Source organism: Ambystoma mexicanum, chromosome 8 (assembly GCF_040938575.1).
Source record: "Ambystoma mexicanum isolate Mex_15411 chromosome 8, UKY_AmexF1_1, whole genome shotgun sequence".
Classification (NCBI taxonomy): Eukaryota; Metazoa; Chordata; class Amphibia; order Caudata; family Ambystomatidae; genus Ambystoma; species Ambystoma mexicanum.
This window is the reverse complement of record NC_090929.1, coordinates 1,071,438,012-1,071,465,912: the sequence shown is the minus strand read 5'-3', so window position 1 is coordinate 1,071,465,912 and position 27,901 is coordinate 1,071,438,012. Positions and strand designations below refer to the sequence as shown.

Sequence of the window (27,901 nt, the reverse complement as noted above, 5' to 3'; positions counted from 1 at the left end):
TTTGAGTTGGCCTATGGATTTAATTTTGAAACATGTTCCCACATTTAAAAAAATGTTTTAAAAAACATTGTGTAGCAGACATTTTGACATAATTAACATTGAAAATACTTCACTACTCCATTTTCATCCTGTAAATTATTTGAATTTTCCTCCACAATTATGTAGGACAGACATGTTATAACAGTTAATGCAATTAAACTACAAAAACAGCTTACTTTGCAATTGAAGGACTAATCAGGCTATCTTGTGTCCAACATATTTAATAATGTACAATTTGCATATGTTGATGTAGAATATGAAAAATAAGCCTTATGCAAAATGTATGAATATTCACAAAATAAATATTAGTCCCACAACTTCATATATTTTCAACTAATATTAACTAAAAAGGATACTTTTTTACTAAACATTAATCATGTCATAATATGAATAAACACTTTTCACAATTTATGCTGTTGTAAAGACAAACATGTAACATTAGTATGTAATAATGACAAACATGTAACATTAGTATGTAGTAAGATACTATACCATATTTACTACAGTGACATAAGTAACTTTAAAATATTTACTAACGATGTATACATTTAAAATACGCCATTCTAAATAGATGAATACTTCAAACATTTATAATACTTACTATCCTATCCATAGGAAATTACACATTTACATTTTTACTTCAGTTTACAAAATACAGTAGCACTGTGCAATTAATCCAAAATTATATTACAGAATCAACAAAATGGTCTAGTGTTACTTTTATACAGTTCCACACATGTACTATTCAAGTATAATAATTATACATGCATAGTTATCAATACCTACATGTATGCGGCTTCTATGCTCTAGTAACACTTTATCCCAAACAAAGTTGTATAAAAAGTGTTTTAAATGCCATAAGAAAACGTGGACAGCCTTTTTCATAGTGTTGATTACCAATTTACATTATATGGTTTAAGTTATAATATATATATATTACATTATGCTAACAAATGTACCTTCTTACAAATAGAAAATACTTACAAGACACCGACCCTATAACTTCGAATTCTGAACTCATCAAAAGGGAGAACAAAGGCAAGTAATATCTTTCTACATACTTTACAACTCATTGCTTTCCGGGCATCATGCAAAGCCTTTTACGTAATTAAACAATGTGTCAAAGGCATCAGGAAATACCTTACATGCAGTTTACAGCCAAGGATGTTCTGATATTGCAAGAGGTAAACTAGGTCTACTCAATAGTACTTTTGCTATATTAATATAATTACCAAGTTATTCATAGTTTCAGGAAACAGGGCTTGCATACTCTTGCACCTTGGATATTACTTATACAAACACCTTCATGAAATACCTAGAACAAACATCAATACAACCAGGTGAATGCCTTTATCCATTAAAGACCAAGACACCATTCTCTAGTAACAACGAACATATTTTATGGTGCCACACTACAAGAACCCAATTCTATTAATAAAAGCATTAAAATAGCTTTAACTTCATCACTGGAGTTTTAGTCTAAATGCAAGATGTGTACACATGCATACACTATGGATATATTAAAAAATGAGGATAAAGACTATACATTTTTCTCAACTAGTAGAAATAAATATGAATGGCATATGCATAGTTTTAACATTTGCCTAATTTAAAAACTTCCTAGCTGGGCCCATAGGGTGAGGGGAATGAAGGGAAGGCTTCAAAGAGGGCTGATGAGTTGTAGGTGGTGCCACAATAATAGCCCCGAAGCAGCGTGTTGCTAGAAAGCTTGATCAATGTGTGGGCAACCATTGGCAGGAATACAGTGGACAAAGGCGAGACACCACAGGTTTGAAGGGAAGCAGTAAATGAATAATTAATGTAGTCAAAGGAGACCACAGATAGGTATGTAAGTGGGAGTACCAGGGATATGGAGAGATGGGAGAACACACAATGCAAACATGTAGAGATGAGCATATGCATGGCATATAGCAAGGATGTAATAAAATGATTACTCAAAGATCCAATTGATGGGGAACATACAGGGTCTTAATAATTAAATGAAAGAAATGAAATAATGAAGTAATAACACTTGTGCTATGTCATTGGGTGTAACATTGGCACTATTGCAAGACATGTACCTAGCATGGGTGGTGCATTAAGCATTTGCAATTGTGTGGGGCAGTAACATATTCTATGACTCAACTACCTTTAAATATCCAGGGAAGGGGATATCTCAATCATATACAAAACCCTGAGCTTCTAGCTAGAAAAGGTGAAGATGAAGAGACAGCTGAGCAATGATAAAGGGCACCATGGAGAGGTACAGGGTATTATTATCAGTGTATATGGCCCTGACATGAACTTCCCAGAATGTTTCTAGGAGATGTTCCAAGCATGTCAGGAATCAGCAATTTGTGAAATGATCATAGCCATAACAACATTATGGATGCATAGGTAGATCGTTCAGAGAAGTAGTGAACTCTCCCTAATGCAACTATTAGAATATGGGATAACATGCATGATTTCAATCTTACAGATATCTAGACAAAGCTTCACCCAGTGGCTAGGCAATAGATCATCTGGTTTAGTGAATAACACTTCCACCTGTATTGGCTGAACTGTGGCTAACCAAGCCCTTCAGGGTGGGATTTGGAGTTGTTTGAATTTGCCTCGGACTAGGTCTGATCATTCCCTGGTATTAATAACAATCCGTTTCTGTGGGGAGGTGAGGAGGGAATTGTAGAGACCCAGTGGGTTGGAAATTTACATCAGATGCGTTAGCAGACCCAATCTTACACAAAGCTGGAGGAACTATAGAGGTACTTCAAGATTAACTGTAATCAGGTGGTAAGCAGAGCTACAACAGAACATGCATCACTTAAATACCAAATGAGTGGCATATTCTGGGATACAGAATGGCCAGCATCGAAACAATCAGGAAAGACTTCAAGGTGTTGGGAGTAGTAACTTAGGGAGACAGAGATAAGATGAAAGAGGGTGGGACAGGTCAGACCTTGGAGACAACCGGACTACAAGAGCATATAAGATGAAGCAACAGGGAAGTTAAGCTTCTGGTGAGGAACGTAGCTGCAAGGCTGTATACCCAGAGCAAGAAGTAAGATATTGGTGTGGCTAATGAGGAAGGGACATAATATATTGGGCACAAGGGGAAATACATGGGCTCCCACAGGAAATAATCAAGACTTAAGAATGTCTATCAGCAACTATAAAATAAAAGTATTGCAGTAGTCTAGATGAGGAGGTGGAAACTTATCTAAGTAGACTAGATCGGACCACGCTGAATGAAAAAGCAGTGTCAGTTCTTTAGAATGAGAATTCCACAGGAGGCTGGGCTAGCAACCAAACACTCAGAAAAAGTACCCGTGTTGAGGGTACAATTTTACAAGGTCTTTTGTAAGGATTTTAAAGGCCATTGTCTGATGCGAAGAATCCGACTAAAGCATTTGTGGATAGGCTGCATTCCTTGAATGAAAAAAAACAATTGCAGTACAACCATGCAGAGTTCATTCCCCAACGGTATACTGGTCTGAAGATCAGGAGATTGGATAATGCCATATACTCTGTACCGATTCAGGGGAGGTGGTACTTGTGGCTAGACGCCAAGAATTCCTTCTACTCGGTGTTGTAGGCCTACATCAAAAGACCTTTTGATCTTGATGTATGGAAATAACATTCTGCAAATGCAAGGCCTCTCATGCACCCAGCATAGGGCAAGAGTTAGAACAAATGGAATAACTATGGAGCCGCACCATTTACAAACGGCACCACTGTCACACCCCTATTTCTTGCCTTGGCAACAGAGCCCGTTGTGGTAGAAATGAAAACATCCATGCAGGGAAAAGGAATGATCAACGGTCAGAAGGAATTTATGGTAGTGCTTGGCACCATATCATCATGTTATAATTAAAGGAATCCAGAGCAGAGCTGAAAAGAGCCCTGGATATTATACATCAATTTTGGGAGGTGGCACACTTACAAATAAATTGGACACAATCCAAGCTACTCTTTGCAGAAGAGGTCCCAACACAAAATATAGATATGGCTGAAGAAAGTGGTGGCAATAAAGAGACCTGGATGCATATGATGGGGAAGGACTCCTTCCATCAGAATACAGACCTACACCTCAGGCAGTTGGAACAGAAACAAAAAATGATATCCTTGCCTGGAACCATGGGGGGCAGCAACATCCATGCACGTATGATTGTTCCAATACACCAGCATCCATTTATCAATATAGGTTTTACACCACCCAGCCTGTTCTTCTTGATGCTCTACAGGAGTTAACAAAATTGTTTAATCAGGCAAAACACCAAGACTTCGCTCGGCACAATGTGTAAATCTGTTTATGAAGAAGGAGCACAGCACAACTGCAGTCTTCAGTGCATGAGTTGTACCACACAATGTGATGCTGAGATAGCCATGGAAAGTGGAGGCGATACAGCAGTCCAGATAATGAGCCAGTTTGTTAAGGCGAAGCTGAGGGGGAGGAGCTAAAGGGCTAGATCAGGCATGCATTACAGACAACGGTGAGCCTGCAAGGGAAGAAAAGGTTATTTAATTCGCACTACATGCTTTGGGAGGCAATCAAGGGAAGATGGTGTGTAGAAAATGTTCCAACTGGAAGGACAACAGTATAGTGGGAGTAGGGGGATCTATGTGGATTAAGATTTAATTCAATGAAGGAGATACTGGAGGAAGCAGGCAGAACAGCCAGTGGGATGTGGAAGTATGGGCAGGTAAAAAGAAATGGACTAAACGTTGGTGGGATAGTTTTCCAGAGAAACTAGAAGACACTGCCCTCATGTCACGTGCTGCAAATGGGAAAAGCCTGCAAAGTTGTTACCAATATGTAGGAGCATAGCCGCCAGACCTCCTTAGATATATGATCTGACCTCTGAGAATACACGGCGGGACATAATGTAAGCCTAGAGCTTTGGGAGCAGAGAAGACCCTGGTGGACAATCCACAGAACAGGCTTGTGTGATAAGGAATTGGATTTAGGGAGAGGAACAAGTTACTTACCAACTGTAACGTTCTTTCGATAGAATGTTCCTCCCACGTATTCCTCATCTTATGATATTCGTATCCCAGCTCTTCCTGCTTCGGAATTTCTTTTTCACCAGAGGGCGCTGTGTTCGAGGCCGCGGAGTCGAAGTCCCTCGAGAGCCGCCGTCGGGCGTCAATGTCATCCACTGTATAAAGGGCTCGAGCAGCACCCGTTACCTCAGTTATGTTTTTACGGTGTTCATGGTCGCATCAGCTGATCAGGTTTAAAGTTTTCAGGCTCTTAAGGAAGTTAGAGTGCAACTGGCGTAAACTGTATGGAGGGGTAGGTTAGGAGGGTCGATGAGGAATACGTGGGAGGAATATCAGTTGGTAAGTAACTTGTTCTGCGAATGGATTGTGTCCTCCCACGTATTCTTCATCTTATGATAGACTCCCATATCAGTGGTAATTTTGGAGGTGGGAGTACTAGAAATTTTAATTATGGACTGAATGAAGGACAGCTTTTGCAAATTGTCCTCCTTGATATGAAGTAGAGTCCAAGCAGTAATGCTTTATAAAAAGGTGTGCATTGATGACCAGGTGGCCGCAGCACAACTATCCTGCACCGCGACACCCCTCTGAAGAGCCGTGGAAGTTGCCATGCCTCTGGTTGAAGGAACCCTTACTCCATCTGGAGGCTCTTTCCCAGCTAATTTGTAGCATTCAGAAATTGCTAGAATTATCCATCTGGATAGAGTTTGTTTAGACACTGCAAGGCCCAATTTGTGCCCAGTATACCCAACAAATAGTTGGTCACATTGTCGAAGATTTGCCAATATGGAAATGTAGAAACTGAGAGCCCTTTTTGGGTCCAGTCTATGCAATCTTTCCTTTTCCTTACTCGCGTGAGGCGGAGGATAAAAGGAAGGGAAGACAATTTTTTGTGACGGATGAAAATCAAACTATTTTAGGCAAGAAAGATGGTTTGACTTTTAGAATAACCTTGTCCCTATGGATAATGGTTTGAGAAGGCTGACAAGACAGTGCCTGCAACTCACTCACCCTGCGGGCTGATGTTATAGCCACTAACAGAATTGTCTTAAGAATGAGAAGTCTTAATGGGATAAGAATGTAAAGGTTCAAAAGGGGCGCACATGAGAAATTTTAAGACTAGATTTCAATCCCAGATGGGCACCTGAAAGGGTTGTCAGCCCTTTCAAGAATTAAATGACTAAAGGCATTTTAAAACTAGGACGCCTCTTCCGATGAGCACTAAAAAATAGATAGCGCTGCCAAATATCCTTTTATAGTACCAACTTGGAGCCCCAAATTGGCTAAATGTTAGAGAAAAGAAAGCACTGTTGGAGTATTAAAGAAATGAATCCACATTCTTATCCCTGCACCAGTTACTGAACTTGTTCCAACGACACCGATACAGGGATTTTGTTGCTGGCCTTCTGGCCGAAAGCAAACTCTCCATTACGTCATCCGAGAGGTCCCAATCCTTATATCTTAGCCTCTCAGAAACCATGCGTGGAGGCTGAGTGGTATGACCTCTGGATGGCGAACCCGACCTTCCTATTGCGAGATAAGACCCTCCCTTTGTGGAAGACGTATTGGAGGGCAGATGGACATGTCCGGGTACCATGTTCTCCTGGCCCAATACGGGGCAATTAGGATCATGGTTTTCCTGAACTTTCTCAACCTCCCGATTACTTGAGGAATCACGGGGACTGGAGGAAACATGTATAGGAGTGGCAATACCCAGTCCACCACAAGCGTGTCCCCTAGAGCTCCTCTTGGGGGAAATTCCTTTGAGCAGTACAGTTCGCACTTCCGGTTGGCCCCGGTCGTGAACAGATCCACTTGAGGGGTTCCCCAAAGGGCGAAGATCTCTTGAAGGACTTCCTGAGCTAGTTCACACTCGTGGGAGACTGTGCTCTGCCTGCTCAGAGCGTCCGCCGCCATGTTCAGCTCTCCGGCTAGGTGAACTGCGGATAGAGGGATTCCTTCTTGCATTGCCCAGAACCAGAGCTGCATTGCCTCTCTGCACAGTGGGAGTGATCCTACGCCTCCTCTTTTGTTGCGGTAGTACATGGCCACCGTGCTGTGTCATTATCAGGACATTCTTTCCCTGTACAGAGGGCAGAAAGGTCTTCAGCGCTAGTCTGATTGCCCTCAGCTCCAAAAGGTTGATGTGTAGTTTGGACTCCGATGGAGACCAACGACCGATGATTGTAAGATCGTTGGTATGGGCTCCCCCACCCCGTGAGTGGGGCGTCCGTCACTACCGTTATCTCCGACCCATGGTTGCCAAAAAAGGTTCCCCCTTGAGATATTTCCTTGCAAGCCACCATAGGAGATCTTGAGTCACTTTGGTCGAAACATGCAGAAGATCTGACATCTCCCCTGAAAACTGTGACCATTGAGTCCTGAGGGCCCATTGAAGGGATCTCATCCTCAAACTGGCCCCTGGCACCAGAAAAATGCAGGATGCCATGAGGCCTAGCAACCTTAGAAAGTCGAATGCCGGTAGATGTTGGGCATTTTGAAACTTCATTACTATCTGCCGAAAGTGGTGAGCTCTCTCCTCGGGAGACGAGGCTTTCCCTGAGGAAGTGTCCAGGATTGCTCCGATGAATTGGAGTGTTTGGCTTGGAATCATTTGTGACTTCTTGTAATTGAGGGAGAAGGCCAGACTGTGTAAGAAGTGGCAGGTCAAGGCCAGATGTTACTGGGCCCATTCGGGTGAACTCACCCTGATTAGCCAATCGTCCAGATAAGGGTATACATGAATCCCCCCTTCTTCTGATACTTGCTGCCACCACCTCCATCAGCTTGGTGAAAACCCTCGGGGCGGAGGTCAGCCCAAATGGTAGAACCCGAAACTGAAAAATGAGAACCACCAATTGCGAACCTCAGGTACTTTCTGTGCTTGAGATGGATTGGCACATGAAAGTAAGCACCCTGAAGGTACAATGAAAGCAGCCAGTCCTGAAGTTGAAGAGCCTGAAGGATCAGAGAAAGGGTCACCATATTGAACATGTCCTTCCTGAGGAACTTGTTCAAGTTTCTTAAGTCCAAGATGGGTCTCAATCCTCCGTCCTTTTTGGGGATTAGAAAATAGGCAGAGTACCAGCCCTTGTTCCTTTCCGCTACAGGTACATGTTCTATTGCACCTTTCTCTAGCAGGGTTAAAATCTCCTGCACAAGGAGCGGGTCTGGAATTTTTAAAGAGTTGGCTCCCGGTGGATGATCTTGAGGTCTTTGATGGAAAGGAAGACGGTAACCATGGGTCACTATCTCTAGTGCCCAGGCATGTGACGTAATGCCCCGCCATTCGTCCAGATACTGAGTGCTTCTGCCTCCCACCGGTGTCTTGTGGGTGAAGACCTCAAAGTTGCTTTGCAGTGGCTTTGCAGTGGCTGAAGGGGTATTAGCCGCTGCTGTGGCTGATCTAGCACCTCTCCCTTTTCCACCACAAAAGGGTTTTCTCTGTTGGCCTCTCTGACTGGCCTGCCCCCTCCCTTTTCCAAAAGAGGAATAGAAGCGAAAAGGGTGACTCTTCCAGGAAGATGAGCCTGCATAAGAGTGTTGTTGAGGTTGCCTTATAGCAGTACTAAATGATTTTGCTGCCGATTTTGAGGTCTGCAACTTCTCCAAACTTTCGTCCACCTTGCTGCAAAACAACTTCAAGCCGTCAAAGGGCATATTAGATTGCACATCAGGTGCAAAGCCAGACTTCCTTAGTCATGCAAACCTGCATAGGATCGTGCTAGATGCCATGGACCTGCTTTCACTATCCGCAGTGTCCAGTCCTGACTGAAGGTATTCCTCCATAGCCTCTTTACCATCTTTTACTATAGCCCGGAAACCATCCCGTTCCTCACCTTCCGGGATGCGTTCAGCCGCTGATGACATGCAGTCCCACAGGTTATATGTAAATCTAGCTAATGTGCAAGTGACATTAGTAGATTTAAGGGCCATACTGCCCGAAGAAGAAAACTTTCCGGCCTCAAGCATCAACTTTTTTATCATCTCTGTCTGGTGGTATCGATGGGTAGGCTGATTGCCTAGTGGAGGTTGCGGCTTGAACCACTAAACTTTCAGGGGAGGGAGGTTTCGATAAATATTCTGGGTCTGATAAAGATGGCCTATATTTTGGTAGACGTTTCTTATTTACTGCTGATATAGAATCAGGAGTATTCCAATTTACCATCAACCTTTTTTGCAGTGCTTTATGAATGTAAGCACAGGATCTTTTAAAGGACCTTTAATCAGGATGTCAGTCATGTCATCCTGGTCGAAATCTGGGGAAGCTGCCTTCCAACCCATAAAATCAATGACCCTTCCCATAAGATTCCTATAACTAGGATCAGCATGATCTGTAGGGTCTGGCCTTCAAAATCCACTTCAGTTGAAGTGTCTAAGCCACTGGCATTTTGGAGACAGTCATAAAGATCTGTTATTTTAGACTGTGGGTCCACTAGTTCTTCAGAGACCTCTCTAGTTTCAAACCTAACTCCAGCTGAAGTGACATCCTCTTCAGATGAATGATCTTCATATATAGATGACATGGATCTTAAATTCTTGTCAAGGTTGAGGAGGAAAGTCTTTTCAGGTAAGGAAGGTGAAATCGACCTAGGTATGGACAGTGGCGTCGACTTGGGTCTTGGCCTTGATGAAGGCGTTGAAGGCGTCGATAGAGAAGACGCTGGCTTCGAAGGAGGCTTTGATGCTGTCGAAGAAGGCTTTGATACAGCCAAAGGTGTCAACGTCATTTTCATCATCAGTTTTGACACTATGGTCGTCGACTGTTTCGATTCCGCTAGCCCCGATTTATGCACCAGAGGTTTTGACTTAGTCGAAGGCGTCGGGGAACTTTCCCGCAAAGACACTCTTGACTCCTTTTCAACTCTCGCGTGTTTAGATCTAGATTTTCCTCTGTCACTTTTAGAGTGGGTAGAGGCATGATCACCACGCGGCAACTTCAAGGGGGTCTGGGCCGCTTTCTCGAATAGTTTAAGCATCGAAGCCCTAAAGGCCTCCCATTTTTCTGGGGAATCGTGCTTTGATGGACAAGTTACTCTCCTCTCAGAGGAGGACGAGGAGGAAGAAGACCTGTGACGTCGCTTTTTAGACTTTTTAGTCGTAGACGAGGAAGATTTCCGCGAGCGACTCTTTGATCTCGACCTCCTCGACTCATGACGAGATTTGACTGGATTCATCCGAATCCTTTAGTCTTTTAGAAGACTTATACTTATCCTCCCCCACCGCCAGATTACCTCTACGGTCCCTAAGAGCCTTGTTAGACATGGCCCGACAGGACCTGCACTCGTCAACCCGATGGTCTGGGCTGAGGCACAAGAGGCAATTCCGAGAAGGGGGGCGGTGGGGTCGGTTATCGACATTTTCCTACCACACTTCTAACATTTTTTTAACCCTGTCTTGGGTGTGGTGGGAGTAGATGATGAAGACATTGTCAAGGAAAAATCTGATGCACCGTTCGTAACACGAAGCAGTTGCGTCGGAAAAACGGAACTGAGGTAACGGGTGCTGCTAGAGCCCCTTATACGGATGACATCGACGCCGGCTCTGGAGGGACTTCGACCCTGCGGCCTCGAACACAGCGCCCTGTGGTGAAAAAAAATAAATTCTGAAGCAGCAGAGCTGGGATACGAATATCATAAGATGAGGAATACGTGGGAGGACACAATCCATTTGAAACAATGTTATAAATATTACCCTGTATATGCAAATAACATCAAAGCTGTGCTAGCGGTATGTAGAGGGTTTGGGAATGTTGGGGTGAAAAAGAGGATTGAATGTTCTATATGACTGGGCTCTGTTCATGGGGAAAACGGGAATTGCACAATGGAGGGGGGAGGGAGGGAAAGCATTGGCAAAAAGGGAGATTTTTCCCAACCCATTACTGATGCTGCCCAGCTCACTAGTTGCGATATAACTCTGCAAAATATACAATTACCATGGAGCAGACCATTGTGGAAACATGGCCAGCGCTATATAGGTTCAGGAAGAGCTCATCAGTGCTAAGCAGCCATATGGAAACAGCAGACTAATGCTGTGATAACTATTCAGCTACGAAGATCTTGTGATTGATTTTGGACATCAGTCTATTAATAGTTTGTACAAGCAATACATGGGAGTAATGTGATATATTGGACCGGTGTTCTTAAAGGTCGAAACACGTGTTGGCGTTATACCAATCACCAACAGAAATTAAACAAGGACTTGAAAGGAGTACAATTTCATTGAGATTTCTCATTTGCAAGAACCAGAAAAGATTACAATTTAATTAAACAGTGATTGTTTATTTGGAAAGAACAGATGACATGTCCATGCGCAGTGGATAAACCAAGACAATTGTTGACTTTATACTGTGTGTTAGGCTCATGAGGGGACCCCGAGGCTAGATTGATAATCCTTGCAGCAAGGAAATTCGATTGAGTGGATACAAAACCCAATTCATTATCTCTAGTGGTTTGGGCATCAGAGTAGCAGTCCCCTCTACAATTACCTGTACTTTCATTATGAACTCCACTTTATTTGTATTTTATTTGAATTTATATCGTATTTGCCAAAGCGCTGCACAAGAAACTACAAAAAAACTGTACAATAAGAAACTGACAGTATGGCATTATGTAGCAGGTCAGAAATTTACATGGAGGTAGAGAGAAGGTGAGCCTGTAAGCAAGAACGGAAATTGTGTAGAGAGGGAGATGAGGCAATGCCAGCTGGAAGAGAAGAGAATTACAAAGTTTGAGGGCGAGAAGAGAAAAGGGACTGAAACAGGACTGATAGAAAATGGCGATTTTGTTAACAGGTAAGGCGAGACCAAAGCAGAGCGATGAGAAGAGGCAAGGCCATGATAACATGTAAACACAATACAAAGGAATTGAAATAACAGATATGCGTCATAGTGGAGGAGAGAGAGAGTGAAAGACGTGAAGGGGAGATAGAGGACCGAGGCGGCAGTGAGAAAATAGAAAAAGAGTTAAAAATTGAGCAATGGGGAGTGAGATGAGAGGAGGAAAGGGCAACTAGAAGAAAGAGCAATATGCAAGATCGGAAAAGATCGAAGTAGTAATGAATTTTGGCAGTAAGATAGAATGGGACGTATAGCGACAGATGTTGGAGATCGGAAGAGAAAAAGATGGTGATGATTCCAAATGGACTCAAGATTACACGTAGTAGGAAGCAAGAAAGAAGATGGAGGGAAATAGTGCAGGGAGGCGTGATGGGCTGGAATGAAGCAGAGTATGGTGGGAAAAAAAATCTGTTTTAGAGAGATTAAGATGCAATGAATGAGAAGACATCCAATATTGAACAGCAGAAAGACATGCCGAGACAAAGCAGTGAATGCAGTCAGAAAGGAAATCTGGGAGTAGTCAGCATAAAATAGACAGCATAGGTCAATAGGGATGTTAGAGGAATAGTATAGCGGCAGAACTGTAAAGGATTAGGACATGAGCCTTGTAGAACACTGTAAAGAAGAGAACGAGGAGAGGAAGTGTGCCCAGCCCAAGAAACAGTAAGAGTGATTGGAGAATAAGACCGAAACCAGTGAGAGACTCAGCAAGAAAAGCATAGAGAAGAGAGTAGGGTGATCAGCAGTATCAAAAGCAACAGAAAGTTGGTACGAGAAAATGAATCAAGTACAACAAAGGGAAAGGACGGGTGAGTAGAAGAGAGGTAAAGATTAAAGTGACCAAGAAGAAGGGGAATAAGAAAACATAAAAGTCCAGTTCATCGGGAAAGCTATAAAGTGGACCCCAAGGTCGATAAATAGTGAGGAAGGTGAGAGGGTAGGGTTTGGAAAAAGAGGAACATTATATTTATAGGATGAAAATGGAGGAAGGTTGGGCACTGGAGGAAGAGCCCAAGAGGAATGGTAAATGACACTAGCACCACCACTCCTGCCCAGGTCATATGTGAGAATTTAGTTGATAGAGAAGCATGGTAGAAGTATTAGAGGTAGTAAGAGCCAAGTCTCAGTGAGACAGAGGAATTGCATGTTAAGACAGTTTGAGAATGGAGTGAGATTTATTTCAAATGGAAAGAGCACTCCAGATACCAAAGACAACCGGTTTGGGGGAGGAAGTACGGTGGAGTAGCTAAAATAATATTGGAAGCAAAATTATAAAAAGGAGAAAACAACGGTCTGATAGAGGGAAGAACTATAAATGATGAAGACATGGGACAGTAGAGTGACAAGAGAAGATCTATAAAAATAAACCCTACATAATATTTAACCAGTATTATGTGGATGGATATTCACCATACATGAAAATACAACAGCGATATTCAGAGTAAAACACTATTTATATCTTTGACTCATTTAGTCAAAATAATAAAGGATTACCTTGTTCTAATGTAAACTGCACTTTAAGAACAAATTACTTTGAAATATTTAAAATAAATATTACAAAATGTGCACAGATTAAAAAACAAATTATACACATATTCCATATGAATTAACTTGTCTAAACATAAAATTGCACCCCAAAATGTAAAGCTCCTATAAAAAGCACCAAACAAAAATTAGAAAATATGGGAAAGTATCGATCAGCACTTGTAAAGCACAAAATGCACAATCACGTATGTTCAATGTATGCAAACTCACAAAAGAACCACATAACACATACAAACAGAGCATAGGCACATACAGTATTGTAAAACAGCAGACTAGCCCCAGCAACCCTAAATAGCCAACACTACAAATGATTATCCATTTAACTACACATTAATAGAAACATACATCAGACCAAATCTAATTCAAAATACACATGTAACCAATTACAATACAATGTCTAGTTCAAAGAAGATCACCAAGTTACTTTTTCAGAACGCGTTCACAATAAAATGTACAGACACTTCCCTACACTACAAGAATTTCCATTAATTATACATACCAAGTCTGCCACCGGACCAGCATATTAGCAACATTTATATTGTTAAACATTAATACAGGATATAAAAGTACCAAAATAAATATATTCTACAATAATGCACAATTCACTCCTGATGCAAACCACACAGAAAACAAAACATGAAAATGTATTTCTATAAAGCAAATCACGAACACATTCCAAATCATTACTTATTGGCATAGATCAGTATTACACTTTAAGAATATAAAATAAGACTATCCGCTACATTGATCAACTTCACTCCCAAAAAATGATAACCATACAATACCTTACAAATCGTAGTGTCAATAGGTTTGTCCCTTCACACTATACAACTCTTAAGCACAAACTGTAAATGTAGACATCAGGAGCACACATACAAGAAGGTAGGTATGAAAACGAAAAAGATCACCTTTTTTTATAAAAAAAAAAAATGTATAACTATTACTTTATTTTCCATACACAGTGCCAACACCACCAATTTCCCAATATCAACACATTTAAAAAATACATTGCTCACAGAACACAACAATCTTCAAAATACTTACATGCATTACACCCAAATAAGGACATACAATTAAAACATTTACAAGAACCACCACATATAAAATTAAAAAAAATATTCAACATTAAATGTCATAGCTCCTCAACAACTAACTACTCAGACCCTACAGAATATAACAATTCCACAATATAATGAAAAAACTGACCTGCAATAAACATTGGTACTAAAAACATTTAAAGCTGCAATATTACAAAATATATAATCCAGTTTTAACTGAGGTAACATATAACCTAACAAAACTACAGACCTATACACCACATGCTACACATATACAACTACACTATTTCTACACAAATGTCATCATGTTCTTTTAAAAACAAAACTATGTTTCCAACACAGCCAAAAGAATCACATTTAAACATATTAGAAGAACTTTTCACCATATCAATACACAGAACTCTAGTAAATTTACAGTCGGATATAATGAATACTGAAACTAAATTAACAATACAAGTGATGCAACTGTACCGAGCACATGCAAACAAAATTAGTATACAAATCATACACACATTTTCAAAGCATACATCCTAACAAAGCAAAAAACACGGCCCAATGACTGTACACACACATATGAAACAATTTTAAATAATATTGATCCCATTTGGATAGAAGATTCACACATCACAAGCCAATAGAGTTAGAAGTACCAGTTATTCAGAACATTGCTCAGGACTAATCAGACCATCCTGCCAACGGAAACATTGATGCTCTGTGCCTTGTTCCAGCTATGCTACCACTTCTTTAAGGAGCTATAGGCGTAAACATATATAATTTCTTAGACTATATTGTAGATTACAGAGATATGAAAATAATTAACTATCTATGCCGATAGACTACAGTACATACAATATGTCAATGGATACTAGACATTGTTGTGACAAAGTGGGAATAACATTTGTGAAATTAAAAAGACAAAAAGGTAAAGTAATTATTTGCTTACACAAATACACTACTAAAGTAACACCAATACAAGTAGTAGAAATAAACTATTACTTACATATTCTTTTCAGACAAACTATGTGTAATTGAAAAACATGCCTACTTGTTAGCAATAGTGAGTAGAGCTTTGCATATAAAACAAACACATTGACAATCATAACATAAGGGCAAACTGGGAACAAAAATATAATCTAATTCAACAAGACCTAGTAACATGTGGTAAGTAGTGACTATTAAGTATGCCAACATTGCCAAATCATTTTATTATGCAACTCCAATGCTATTGGAAATGCAATTGCTTTTTTTTATCATGCTGAAACTAAACAAACAGGATCCCTGCATATAAATGCTTTGCTTTGGGAAAATAAAAATACATAACTATTAGACAAAATACCTTTCTATTAAAGACAATGTATTGACACAATGCCTGTTCATAATTATTTCCAAACAATTTAATATCTCATGCCACAAACTCACATAGCAAAAGCAGATCTAGAAAAAGATCAACACACTTGCAGATTTGATTTTCCTAAATAGGCTAGGAAATTAAAAAATAGTTCGATTTCAAAACACAGCTACTGAAAACCTGCTATTGACACAAACGGAAACACTATTCCTAAAATGGAACCCAGATTAATGCTCCATCAACATCTACATTCCATGTTAGGCAAGCTAATATTAATATACAATACATATTTGATCATTTTGCCTGTCCTATGAAAATAATATCTTACCTAAGCAAACCACAAGGAAGAAACAATCACTAAAGCAAGCTGCCAAAGAGGAACATTAAAATCCAATCATTAAAAATCAACTATGTCACATTATTCTTGAATTCCCCTATAAATGAACAAGGCGGCTTATTTTTTACAAAATATATCCTTTGGAAATAAACATACTCATATTTATGGATACTTGTCCAGCATTCCAAAAAACCTTCTTACTGAAACAATCTTTACATGACAAACATACAGTGTTGCAACCTAAACAATTACAGCACATTGTACACGACTGCAGAGAAAGGTTTGACATCCAACATGAAAATGTACTTGCATGAACTAGATCAGATGACGAATAAATAGTACACAGAAGAAAATTCAAAACCTACTTTAAAAAAGAGAAAAAATACCAAAAAGATCTACGCTACCGTAGGTTTATCAAGCATGATTATTCAGGAAAATTACTTAAATAATTTGTAATACTTAGTTCATAACTTAGCAAATGAAAACAGCATAATTGACAACAGAAATACTTGTGAAAAATGTGTCTGGATATACAAGAAATAGGGAATATAAAACAGGATTACATTACTGTGATTATATTACTACTTCTTTAGAAAAACTTGATTATACCATTCTAACCACACCACTATAAATATCTCAAACCACAAATGCACCAAATAAACAGATTTAGCTTTTAAACTTTTACTACAGCCAGTTAAATATGAAAATAGCTTTATAAATAAGCAAATACATAAGCCAAAATACAAAAATAGTATATGTCACTTAACAGAGCTACTTGCTTTATATATAAATTAAGCAGGCTTAAAACTAAAACCATCCCATGCTACACATTTTCCACCGTTTGTTTTTTTTACTAACCACACTACTTTAAAATTGTACTCCATTATTACAACACTAAGCCAGAGGGAAATCCTAATATGCATGTACTACACTATGTGCTACTCTAAATGAAATAGTGGCTTGAATATTTGCAAAAAACCTTAGAATTTTAAAAAATACCAACACTTCAACATTTTAACTACAACCTACTTTCATAAGAACACAAAGCTATATGTCAAACAAAATGATTACATGTACAAATTATTATTCACATTTCACTGGGCGGGAGCAAAATGTTAAATTGTATTAACTGCTTGCAACAAATACAATTATTAATTTTAACGGGAGGTACATTGGTATTAGCGATGGGATACCTATATCAACTGAAGGCAGCATTTCAGACTTGCAGTTTTAAGAACCCTAAATACAACAGCAAACACATCCACATTTTTTAATTAACAAAACAAATGCAAAAAAGAAAATGACCTGCGTTTTGCTAAACATCTTAAAACACATGAAGGAACACAAACAATATTCCAACAAAGGTAAACTAATCCGCCCAGCAACCTTTTACACATATGATCTACAATGAAAAGCAATAAAGAAGTTGACCATGAAACAATACAATTCTACTACATTTGAGTAAATCATCACCCATATTTATTTTGGAAATTAATAGCTGACATTTAAGATTCTTTGAAAAACATATTACTTAGAAGATGCTGGTAAAAATATGGCATGATGGAAAATACTGAATATAGTAACATTCCAGAACTGACCTCATTCAATATTTCAATTTCAGGTGGTTTAACCAATGGTGCATTGGGTACTGGACAAGAAATACAAACAACAAACTGCACATTTAATATAATATGGATATCTTTTAAACAAATATCAACACTGGCAAGTTACTCCAAGGAAAAACACCATCTGTACCTGAACATACACTCTCACAGGACATAAAGTTAACATTAATATAGCCAACAGTTGTATGCTATTATAAGAAAACTTTCCATTGAGGCCAGGAACATCACAAACAAATACACAGACCCCATGTCCACGGAGAAACATTAGAACCACTTCATATATACTTTGGAAAAACAAAATCACTTACAGTGCACTTTGTTGCACTTACTCACGCAAAAACACCATCAAAATGTGCATATTAAAACATCAATCCAAGTAACATGAAAACAGAAAAAAAAAGTGTACAAGACATGTTACAGCTACATACACAAAGCCAAATAATATTAATGTCCCAAATAAGAGCACACCCTCACAAAAGAAAAATCATTTACTCAATATATGTTCATTAGCATCACCTTTCAATCAATGGCTGCACATTCTCATTTCATATATTATAACATTAGCTTCAACTGATCTTTTTATATCACCCACACATATAAATGAAGGAGTCCCACTCACAAAGAACACTTTTTATGGCAGGCTCCATCAACAAAAGACTTCAGTAAAAAAATAAAAAACATTTTACCACCTTCCACAAACCTTTCCGATACTGAAATACTATAAATTAGTATACAAAGACCACAGCTAAAACATATATTATATAAACCAGCATATGATGCACCACAAAGACTAATCGCAAACAGATTGTAGTAATTAGTTGTATACGTAAATAAGTAGGTTTCACAACATACAACACAAAACCTAATTCGTATTGATTCACAAAGTTCAGAAGTAATTCAGGAAAATACAGCATTTTGTTTAGAAAATCATACAATTTCTATTTTAACCAAAAACTCTTGAAAGGGTAGACTATATCTTTCTCATTTCCCATTCCCTCTACATTGCCTAAATTAACAATATGAAATGTATTACTTCTCACTCACCTACCTCTTGGCATGCTCCCCTAAACCACACTTGTTTGTCAGAGGTTTTTCCCCCCCCATTATGTGTAGGTAATGTCTTCACTTATTCTACTGTACATCTTCCGTTATTTAATATTCTCTCTACCTGTTTAAAAAAAAAATGTCCCCCCCACTTCCCCTTAACCCCAACACTTATACTCACCATCTCTTATTTATTCGTTCCCTTCCATTCACACTCATATTAGTTCTCTCTCTTTCATCAGGTCTTCAGTGTCATTCCCCATTTCACCCATTTTTCAATCATTGTTTCATTTCCTTTCTCTTCCCTGCAATTCCTTTTCCCTGCACCACACCCAACAGTTCTACTCACTGTTTCCATTTATATTCCTATACAATACTTCGATCTTACCATATCACACTCTCAGGTTCTTTTTTAAGCTCCCACCTCCATGCTCTCCCTTTCCTGTCACACACATCTGTCTTGCTCACGGCCCTATTTCCATCCGACTTCTCTCTCCTGCTTCCGCTATTAACATTTCATCTCTCATTACTTCTCTTTTCTGCATGGCTTTCATTTAAAACCACTCTTCCACCTTCCTCACACACCAATTCCTCTTCTCATATTAGCTTGCATATCATTCTTGCTTCTTTACGGCTTTCATTTCTTTGCTGGGAGCCTCCAGAACTGGCGATTTTGTGAGATAAAAATGCAACGGGTGCGGGAGTAGTGTGCTTGCGTGTGGAAGGACCTTGCTTTCCACAAAGTCTTTTGGCAATTTCCATTGAAGGCTGACCCAGCACAACAAAACTGCAGGCTCCAGAACAAGCAGAGCTAGTGCGGGAGGAGTGTGTTGCCGTGTGTTCCCGGGCGTGCACACGATCAGTATCAGCCCGGGCACCCTTTGACAACCTTGAGGACACTGGATATCGGGTTAAAAAAAAAAGAAAAATACTGCTGTTCCTCCTCCTTGATCAGCAGTCTCAATTACTAACGCCCTGCGGGTCATTTAACACTATAACCGTTGCCATTTTATCTCATTTGCCCTCCGGACAACATTTAAATATACTGCGCAAATGATAGCCAGTTTGTTGATATCTTTGAGAGGTGCACTCATTGCACGGGTCAAAGCCAACCTGTTATAATTTAAGAAGCGGGTCTTTGTGCTGGAAAGATGATATAAAAGTGCCAGAAGTCGATATTGTGCTGCAGGAGTCTCCTAAGGCAGTCACAATGTCACAATCTTGATTACCCGCCCTAAGAAATGCACCACCTACGTAATATCCAGTCCTCTTCGACCTCCAGTCCCTGTCCTGGGAAACATCCCCTGGGGTCAATCATAAATAATTTGGACTATACACTTTCCACTTCCTCGATTAAACGTATCATCACTAAAGGGATTTCAAACAAGAGGAGATCAATAAGCGACAGTATCCTTAATGACGGAAGATTCCTGGAGCAACTGCATAAGCACCCGGAAACAGATGCCGACATTGAAACAGGTAATAAGTGTTACAGCCAAATAACAATGTTATACGAAATCCGGGGGCAAGTGAGGCTTACAAACTTACCAGCTATCTCTGCGGGCCTCCATAATGGAGCCTGCAGGTATTTTGCCAGTAAGTATCTGCTTTTCTGACAAACTCATATGCAAATCCATGATATTGATTAATTTATATTGGAGCATTCCAACTTGGAGCTTTTCCTTGAGGATTTATCGGATATACGGTCATCTAGGACTTCAATCTTTCCAGGTGACAATGTTTTGGTGGTAGGTGATCTGAACTCCAGATGTGTGGGGGTAATTTAGACTAGGTTTATGGAGGCATCATGGCTGAATGCTCATAGATGGCGTAATTTATTAGAGGAATGGAATCTTTGTATAGGAAACAGATCCATTCCCAGTGATATCCCACCAGCAAAAACTGAGTTTTGGAGTGTACTATTGATTATTTAGTGATGTCCGAATTCCTCTTCTGTGAATGTTTGGAGCTGTGGGCTGTTGACATTGGCACAAGTGATCACATCCCATTGTCGGCAGTCTTTGGTGTGTATAAATCTAGTCCCCCAAACTCAAAACCCACCTCTACACCGGTTGTGAATCAGTGTGGGGAATCGACTGGTTGCTTTCTGGTGACGAGGAATAAACCTTAATGACAAATTGGAATATCAATTTAGGAGTGCCAGGGTGTCTGAGGCATCTTCGAACCTACATTTTTTTGTTGATTCACTCTGGGATATAGATAGACCTGTTATCAAACTAGGTACTATGAGGGAAATTCACTCCCCCCCCTCTTTTGATTTAGAGACTGCGAATCGTAAGAGAGAACTACAAAGTAACATGAGGAGACTGGAAAGGGAGGGTCTTGACCAGGGGTATTTGAGCAAGAGAGAAGAACACTCTGTAACCAATATAGAAAATGGCCAAGGAGCAAAAGATTTGAGAGAAGCCAGTTGGGGATGGATTGTCCATGTTAAAAGCAATAACAGAAGGTAATGCATGTAATATTTGGGGTATCATAAACCAACAGCAAAAATTCCAAGTTTCGGCCCAGTAGAGTTGCATTTTGGTAGCGACTTGGAGTGAGTATTTTACCAAAATGTATGAGGAACCTAACCCACATAGCTGTGGATTATCTGCCAAAGCAAGCTGGGGAGTTGACTTCATGGAAAGTGAGGTGGAGACCATTATACGTACCTCGTCAAGATCGAGGGCTGTTGTGCCAAACGGTCTCACAAATGATATGCTAAAACCTGCAGTGGGTCTCTGGACCTCCATCCACTTTACCCTGTTTAATAACATAATAAAAACACATGAATACCCAGACTACTGGCACAGAGCAATAACAATTCCTATCTACAAGAGAGGTGACAGTGGGAATCCAGCCAACTATCACCCTATTGCTTTAATGGACAGAGAGCAAAATATTTGCACAAAATATTTTAAAAGACCTGATGAGATGGGTGGACAAGGCAAACATATTTTCAGACCAGCTTCCGAAAACGATGATCTACCTCACTTAAATGGGCTGGTCTTAAACATTCTTTACACTAGGCAAGATAAGGATTCACGTCTCTATTGGGAAATTGTGGTCCAAGTTGAAAGCATGGGGCAATCCTCCTGGCCTTTTGACCATCTAAATACACGATAAAACGGCGATACAGGTTACATAAAGTATTACTCGCAATTTTTCTTCCCCATTCACACAGCTAAAGGTCTAAGACAGGGATGCATTGTTGAACCATGCCTTTTTAACCGGTTATTGGCTGACCTGTGGAAAAAATGGACGCCTCATTCAATGGCACCACCAAAAATGGGTAATCTTAAAGTAACGTGTTTAGCCTAGGCAGATAACGGTCTTATTAGAACGTACTCAGATAGGCTTACAGCGGTTTATTGTGTCCTTCGAAAAGTACGCTCGTCAAAATGATCTCATTATCAATGTAAATAAAACCCTTATTATGGACTATACTTATCCACAAAAAAAAAAAAAAAATAAGTGGAGTCAAATGGAAGATGGCCAATCAGATTCTACCTGTAGTAAAAAACAAAATACTTGGGTTTTATGATAAGAACATTTCCCTCGATCAAAGCATTAGAAGAACACATAGGCAGTAAGGTCAATCAACTTGAATTCCAAATGAAAAAGATCCCCTGCACTTATTGTTGATTCACCCTCCTGCCCTTAAATACATTCTATAAGGGTACGGTTATACCGATTCTTACCTATGGAATCGAAATTGAGCAATTGACATCTAAGATCAATTGGGTTCCGAACTGAGATTTAATTTGGAAACAGGTCCTTAACTTACCTCGATCACTGCCTATGGCTAGGCTAAGGTATGAGTTGGGTTTGCAGTCCTTGAGATTCTATGTACATTGGAGAAGAATTACACTGCATAGGTCAATCATAACCTCGGGTGAAAAAATCCTGGTATCAGGATATTGGTGGGCTGATAAGAAATACTAACGCCAGCCTATGGGAACTGAAAACGTGAAGCCCTAGATATAATGATAAAATGTAATTCTTCTGAAATAGAACTAATGGATAATGAAGTTAAAAAGTCCATGAGTCAAATTGATTGGATTACAACAAGGGCGTCATTTTTAAACAAGAAATGCTTTGAGGGGATCCCGGTAAACGACAATTCCTTGGGTTACTTGTTGCTGTATCTAAGAAAGTTCCCAAATCCCAGATCGAGGGCCAATCTATTAAGGTTTTGTCCAAACCTATACGCTACAAGAGCCCATTTGAACATCAGGAATAAGGGCCCATTGAAAGATAGTGATTGTAATCTTTGTAATATAGGTTCCCACCAGAATGTAAAACACCTCTTAATATCATAGGCTGGGCTTAACAAGCAAAGGATTGACCACTTCTCACGTTTTGTTCACAAAATTGAATGGTTGAATACAGATGAATTTTGGAATCGAATGTCATCAGGAAAAGAATCGTTCTCATCATTGGAGCCTCTTTTGTGGAACTTGAGCCATTAATTAGGGTTTAATGATAATCTGGGTTAGCTAGGCTGAGATATTGTCTTGTTTTTCATTACTTTTCTATTATGAATTTTAAATGAGAATCTTTTTGTTTTTACTATAATGTATGATGAATTTGTTTAATTGAATGTTTTAACAGTCTTTTCTAATCTTTGTACTGTGAAAAGTCATAGGTTGACTAAACACAATTAAAAAAAAAAATACATTTCAATGGCATACCTTCCACTCTTGCTTTTACATTCCCATTGCCCCTTTTTATAAATATTCACTTCACAAACAGTCAACATCACACACTCCACATATGTATCTGTCATCTTAACTGTATACCTGCCAGTCTCTCGATGCCCTTTCACAGGAACATGAATATCACTGTAAAGATGTATCTATTTTTATTTATAATGTTTTGGTTCGAAGGAATTTCTAAGAGAAGCATTTCTAAAAAATATGTATAAAGTGCGATATCAATTCATAGTAAATATTTTTAAAAACAATGTCTGACACCAATATTACGTGTCAGCCAGCCAAAGGAGATATATATATATATATAGCAATTGGACTGTCTAGTGTCCTGCAGTATCTCTAGTCTTTCCCCAATTTGTGTTTGTTCCCTCTCCTACTAGTACACTGTACCACTTTGTGTCACCAGGTCAGATCCTACAATATCAAATTGCAGACCTTTTTCCAAACTGCCCGCACAGTGGAGGCTTTACATCCCACTCTCAAATCCCACTGACTATCCTCCCGGCCCAATTAAAATATTAATAGTACATATTCACTAAATTGTTGTCCAACAACTTACTTTCCACAGTGCTTTCGATAAAGGTACTATGTAAATCCAAGGGAAATATTACAATCACTTACTGTTACTTAAAAACGTGATTTACACTAACCTATGCAGAGATAGTTAGATGATAACCATGCAGAAAGTCACAGAAAGACAGCAAATCTGAACTGCTGCATACCAGCTACCAATGTGAGCAAATGTGATTCAATACACAACGATTATGAAAATATAAATGGGGACCACAAAACCTCTATTGGACTTTGCTGATTAGACAAAATAAATTAAAAGGCCACTTGCTAAACAAAAGACCTCTATAAAAATACAAAAAGAATCATACAGATTAGAAATTATATTTAAGGCAAACACTATGGTAATAACAGAACAGACAAATGCTTACCAAATAAACCAACTGCCATTCCAAGCAATATTTAAACAGAAGGAGGTGAATAGCTAATTTGAAATTACTGCAATGACAACGTTTATTATTGCAGCAAAACCGATTATTTCAACGTTTATTATTTATAGTAGTAAATAATGCAAAACTATTTTCATTCAAACACACGATTTTTGTATTTTAGTTATAGTTATATAGAATAGAAAAATCTTTTCACAAAACAATATAATTTATTTTAAAACAGCAGTAGAAACATACATAGTTTAACTGTATAAACATTACTGCTGAAACTTAAAAATGCATCTCAAACAAAAGTGGCTACCTTCAAGTAATCTGTCATTTGTTATAATTTACAATAACATGACAACCACAATAGCATATCGAAACAAAATATACTTCTCTTTTTAGATCTTTAATTCAAGAATCAAACAAATAGAACACATACACTGAATTAAAGGAATCCAGTGATTCGATGAATTCATCTGACTTGGACAAATACATCAATACTCCCTCCTCATGCGTATGTCAGTAAGGCCAATGGTGAACACATCAAAAACACTGACGTCAAGGCAAAATAAAACATAACTAATCCACACCATTTTACTCTACAACACCTAAGGTATCGCTAACCTTTCAAATATTAATTGCCAGGTCACAGAAGCTTCAACCAAAATTCTTCAGACTGAAGACACTGGACTCAAAATATCACACATACAAACTTTGGAATAACTGTACAAATCATCTGTAAAGAAGACCTACGCACAAGGAAGCAAACACTATTCTAACTTTTACTTATTGAAATGGCAAAATCTTACAGAATCAATAAAGCAATCAACAAAATCATACTACCTCAATATCCTTGAGAAGATAGATGTTTTACAAACTATTTTGTTGCTACAATAACTTATTGTTCCATACTACAAACATGTCCCCTAAAAATGTCAAAATACCATACTATGTTTAGAAACCATTGTGCAATAGAATTCGATTTGTCAAATACATGGCATACATACACCTCTAAAAATGGGAGTCCTTTTTCAAAAAATGCTCACAAGCCACATGCACGTTATCATTGTCTATATACTAGCCCTACATGGTTATTTACAAGCAAACATACTGCCATATTGTTACAGCTTAAAAGCATAACATATACGTCCAATTGAATTATTTAAGCTTTCTTTGGGATTGTAATACTTGTATTTGCATCGGCCATTTGTGTTCACATAATTTATATTTTTATTCACCTTGTTTTATTTACATGCGACATGTAACTAAAACCGGTCACCCTTTCTTTAAAAACATTCACAATAAATCCCTACCTTGCAAGCAGCTTGCTCTCCCATCCTCTTTATGTACCCAATATCCTGCCCTTCACTTTAACTGCGTTCATGTGTATTCATTCAAAATGCCATCAAAACAAGCAACTACCAAAACTCCAAAACTATTGGCTTTGCGAATCCTGGTTTATGTTTTTTGAGGGCAGTGAACATTAAAAAAAAATACATTTAATTCAATTCATAGAAGTAGACTGAACCATGAACGTACATTTATAAATTTCATATGTTAGTTCAATAAAAGAAATCTCTAGTGAATGTACTAATTCCCTCTACTTTCAATGTACAAAACGTGTATTTTACTGCTTCCCAGCTGAACTGATTTGCTCAAAGCAGTTATGTGAAACTTGTTGTTTAAAGGTTACTGAGCTACAAAGTCAATTTGCCAGAGGGTAAACTATTTAATATGCAAACCCAGTACAGGATTCCTGCTTGAGCACAGCCCTAAAAAGTGTGTGCTCCGGACTCCTTTTGGACAGCTGCCTTGCTAGCGCCTGGAAAACGGACTAAAGTACTGTCTCCAGTGTGTGGTGCAGGAATCTATGGTGGCACAGTTGCACTTTCTAAAATCCAAAAGATGGAAGAAAGAACACAGATTAGATTAGGAGCGTACCACTTCAGCCAGCAAACTGAACAAAGACGAAGAAGGGATTTTCCTGGATACCACTAGTGCAGATGGAGTCATTCTACAACAGTAGTTATTCTTTAAACCCACTGGAGAGTTTGCAAGGCCGAAAAGGTGTTTAGTATAGACACATATAACCTAGGTCAGGTGGAAGTAAGGCATTCTATGCTGTATCATAGCTTAAGCAGGGAGAAAGAACGCAGCACTGTAAAAAAATGACAAAGTTAAAAGTAAAAAGAACTGGCAATGTCCACAAACACAGAAGCACACCTACAGACAGGAACACTTCCCAACTACAACACTAATGTGAACCAAACTCAAACCACGGAGCAACTGGACTGTGCTCTACCCCATAGCCCCCTCCCCAGAATTTTATTTTAACGATTACCAGAAAACATAACTTGTGGCTTACATTAGTCCCCACCTCATCAGCAGTAAACAACATACAATTCTAGTTAGTGTTATTTACATTTTGTTATTGGTTTTGTATTTGAACCGTGGAAATACACTTTGATCTAATGTACAGACTGGCCAGCAACGCTGTACAGCTCTTCTGTACCAAGAGATGCAAAAGCTATGGGGGAGGCAACCTAGTCATCCTCAGGAGTACAATTATTTTACTCACATTGAAAGACATCTCTAAAAGGCACTATGCCGTGACTAGAATTTTGGATAAACCAAACACAGCTTACTAAATTTCAAAGTCTGAGGAGCAGGATTCCAAATTAAAGATTACTTTTGCACTTTCCTGCGTTATAGGCCAAAAAAGAACAGGTGTCAGAATTGATCAGACGAAGGAAGACTTCTAACCTACAACTCCCGGAATAAGGTTGATACTACAGTCGGGCCAGGGGGTTGGGAAAAGGTTTGCTGACCTAGATTATTCATAACATTTACAAAATAAGACTGGGCTTCCAGTTGGGCTTATTTAAGGTTCACAAAGGAAACCATTGTATTTGTAAAAACAGATCCATTAGATGGAAAGCAGCAGAGGAAGAGCCACGAGATGCACATGCACGGATGTACTGAGAATAAAGTGGCCCTATTTTTAAGAACAAATTGGCATGGGGGGCGGGGGGTTCTCCACTCGTTTGAGCCACAGATCTCCTCAGGACCAGCTGTAGTAGGCCATATAACGCCTGTAAATAGTGCCTGTGGCTCTAAGATCTAGAGGCCATGCACCTCCAGAGTGTTAACAGTGTATGCAGATCCATGCTGTAGAAAGCTCTTGCAGACCATCTTCCACTCGTACTCATCAGTCACTTCTTTTTCTTTGTGCTTTTAAAACCTCGCACCGCACCCTGGCCGAAGCAAATAGTTGAGGGTATCCTGGAAATAAAACAAGACATTTTTACACCATGGCATTTTACAGGAACGGATTCCTTGGGTTGTTGTGCAAACAATGAAAGGCAACCCTACTTCCAAATCAAAGGCAACATCTTCACCCATTT

At 39.1% G+C, this 27,901-nt stretch overlaps 1 protein-coding gene across 1 annotated transcript in view; it reads right to left on the bottom strand.

The window, feature by feature from the left end:
* Positions 1-27,901, bottom strand: part of ZNF511 (zinc finger protein 511) — a 159,275-nt gene continuing 131,374 nt past the window's right edge. The window contains exon 6 of the mRNA XM_069611060.1: positions 1-27,779. Coding sequence (XP_069467161.1) covers positions 27,710-27,779 — 70 coding nt within the window. The 3' untranslated portion in view covers positions 1-27,709. The remainder of the gene's footprint in view (positions 27,780-27,901) is intronic.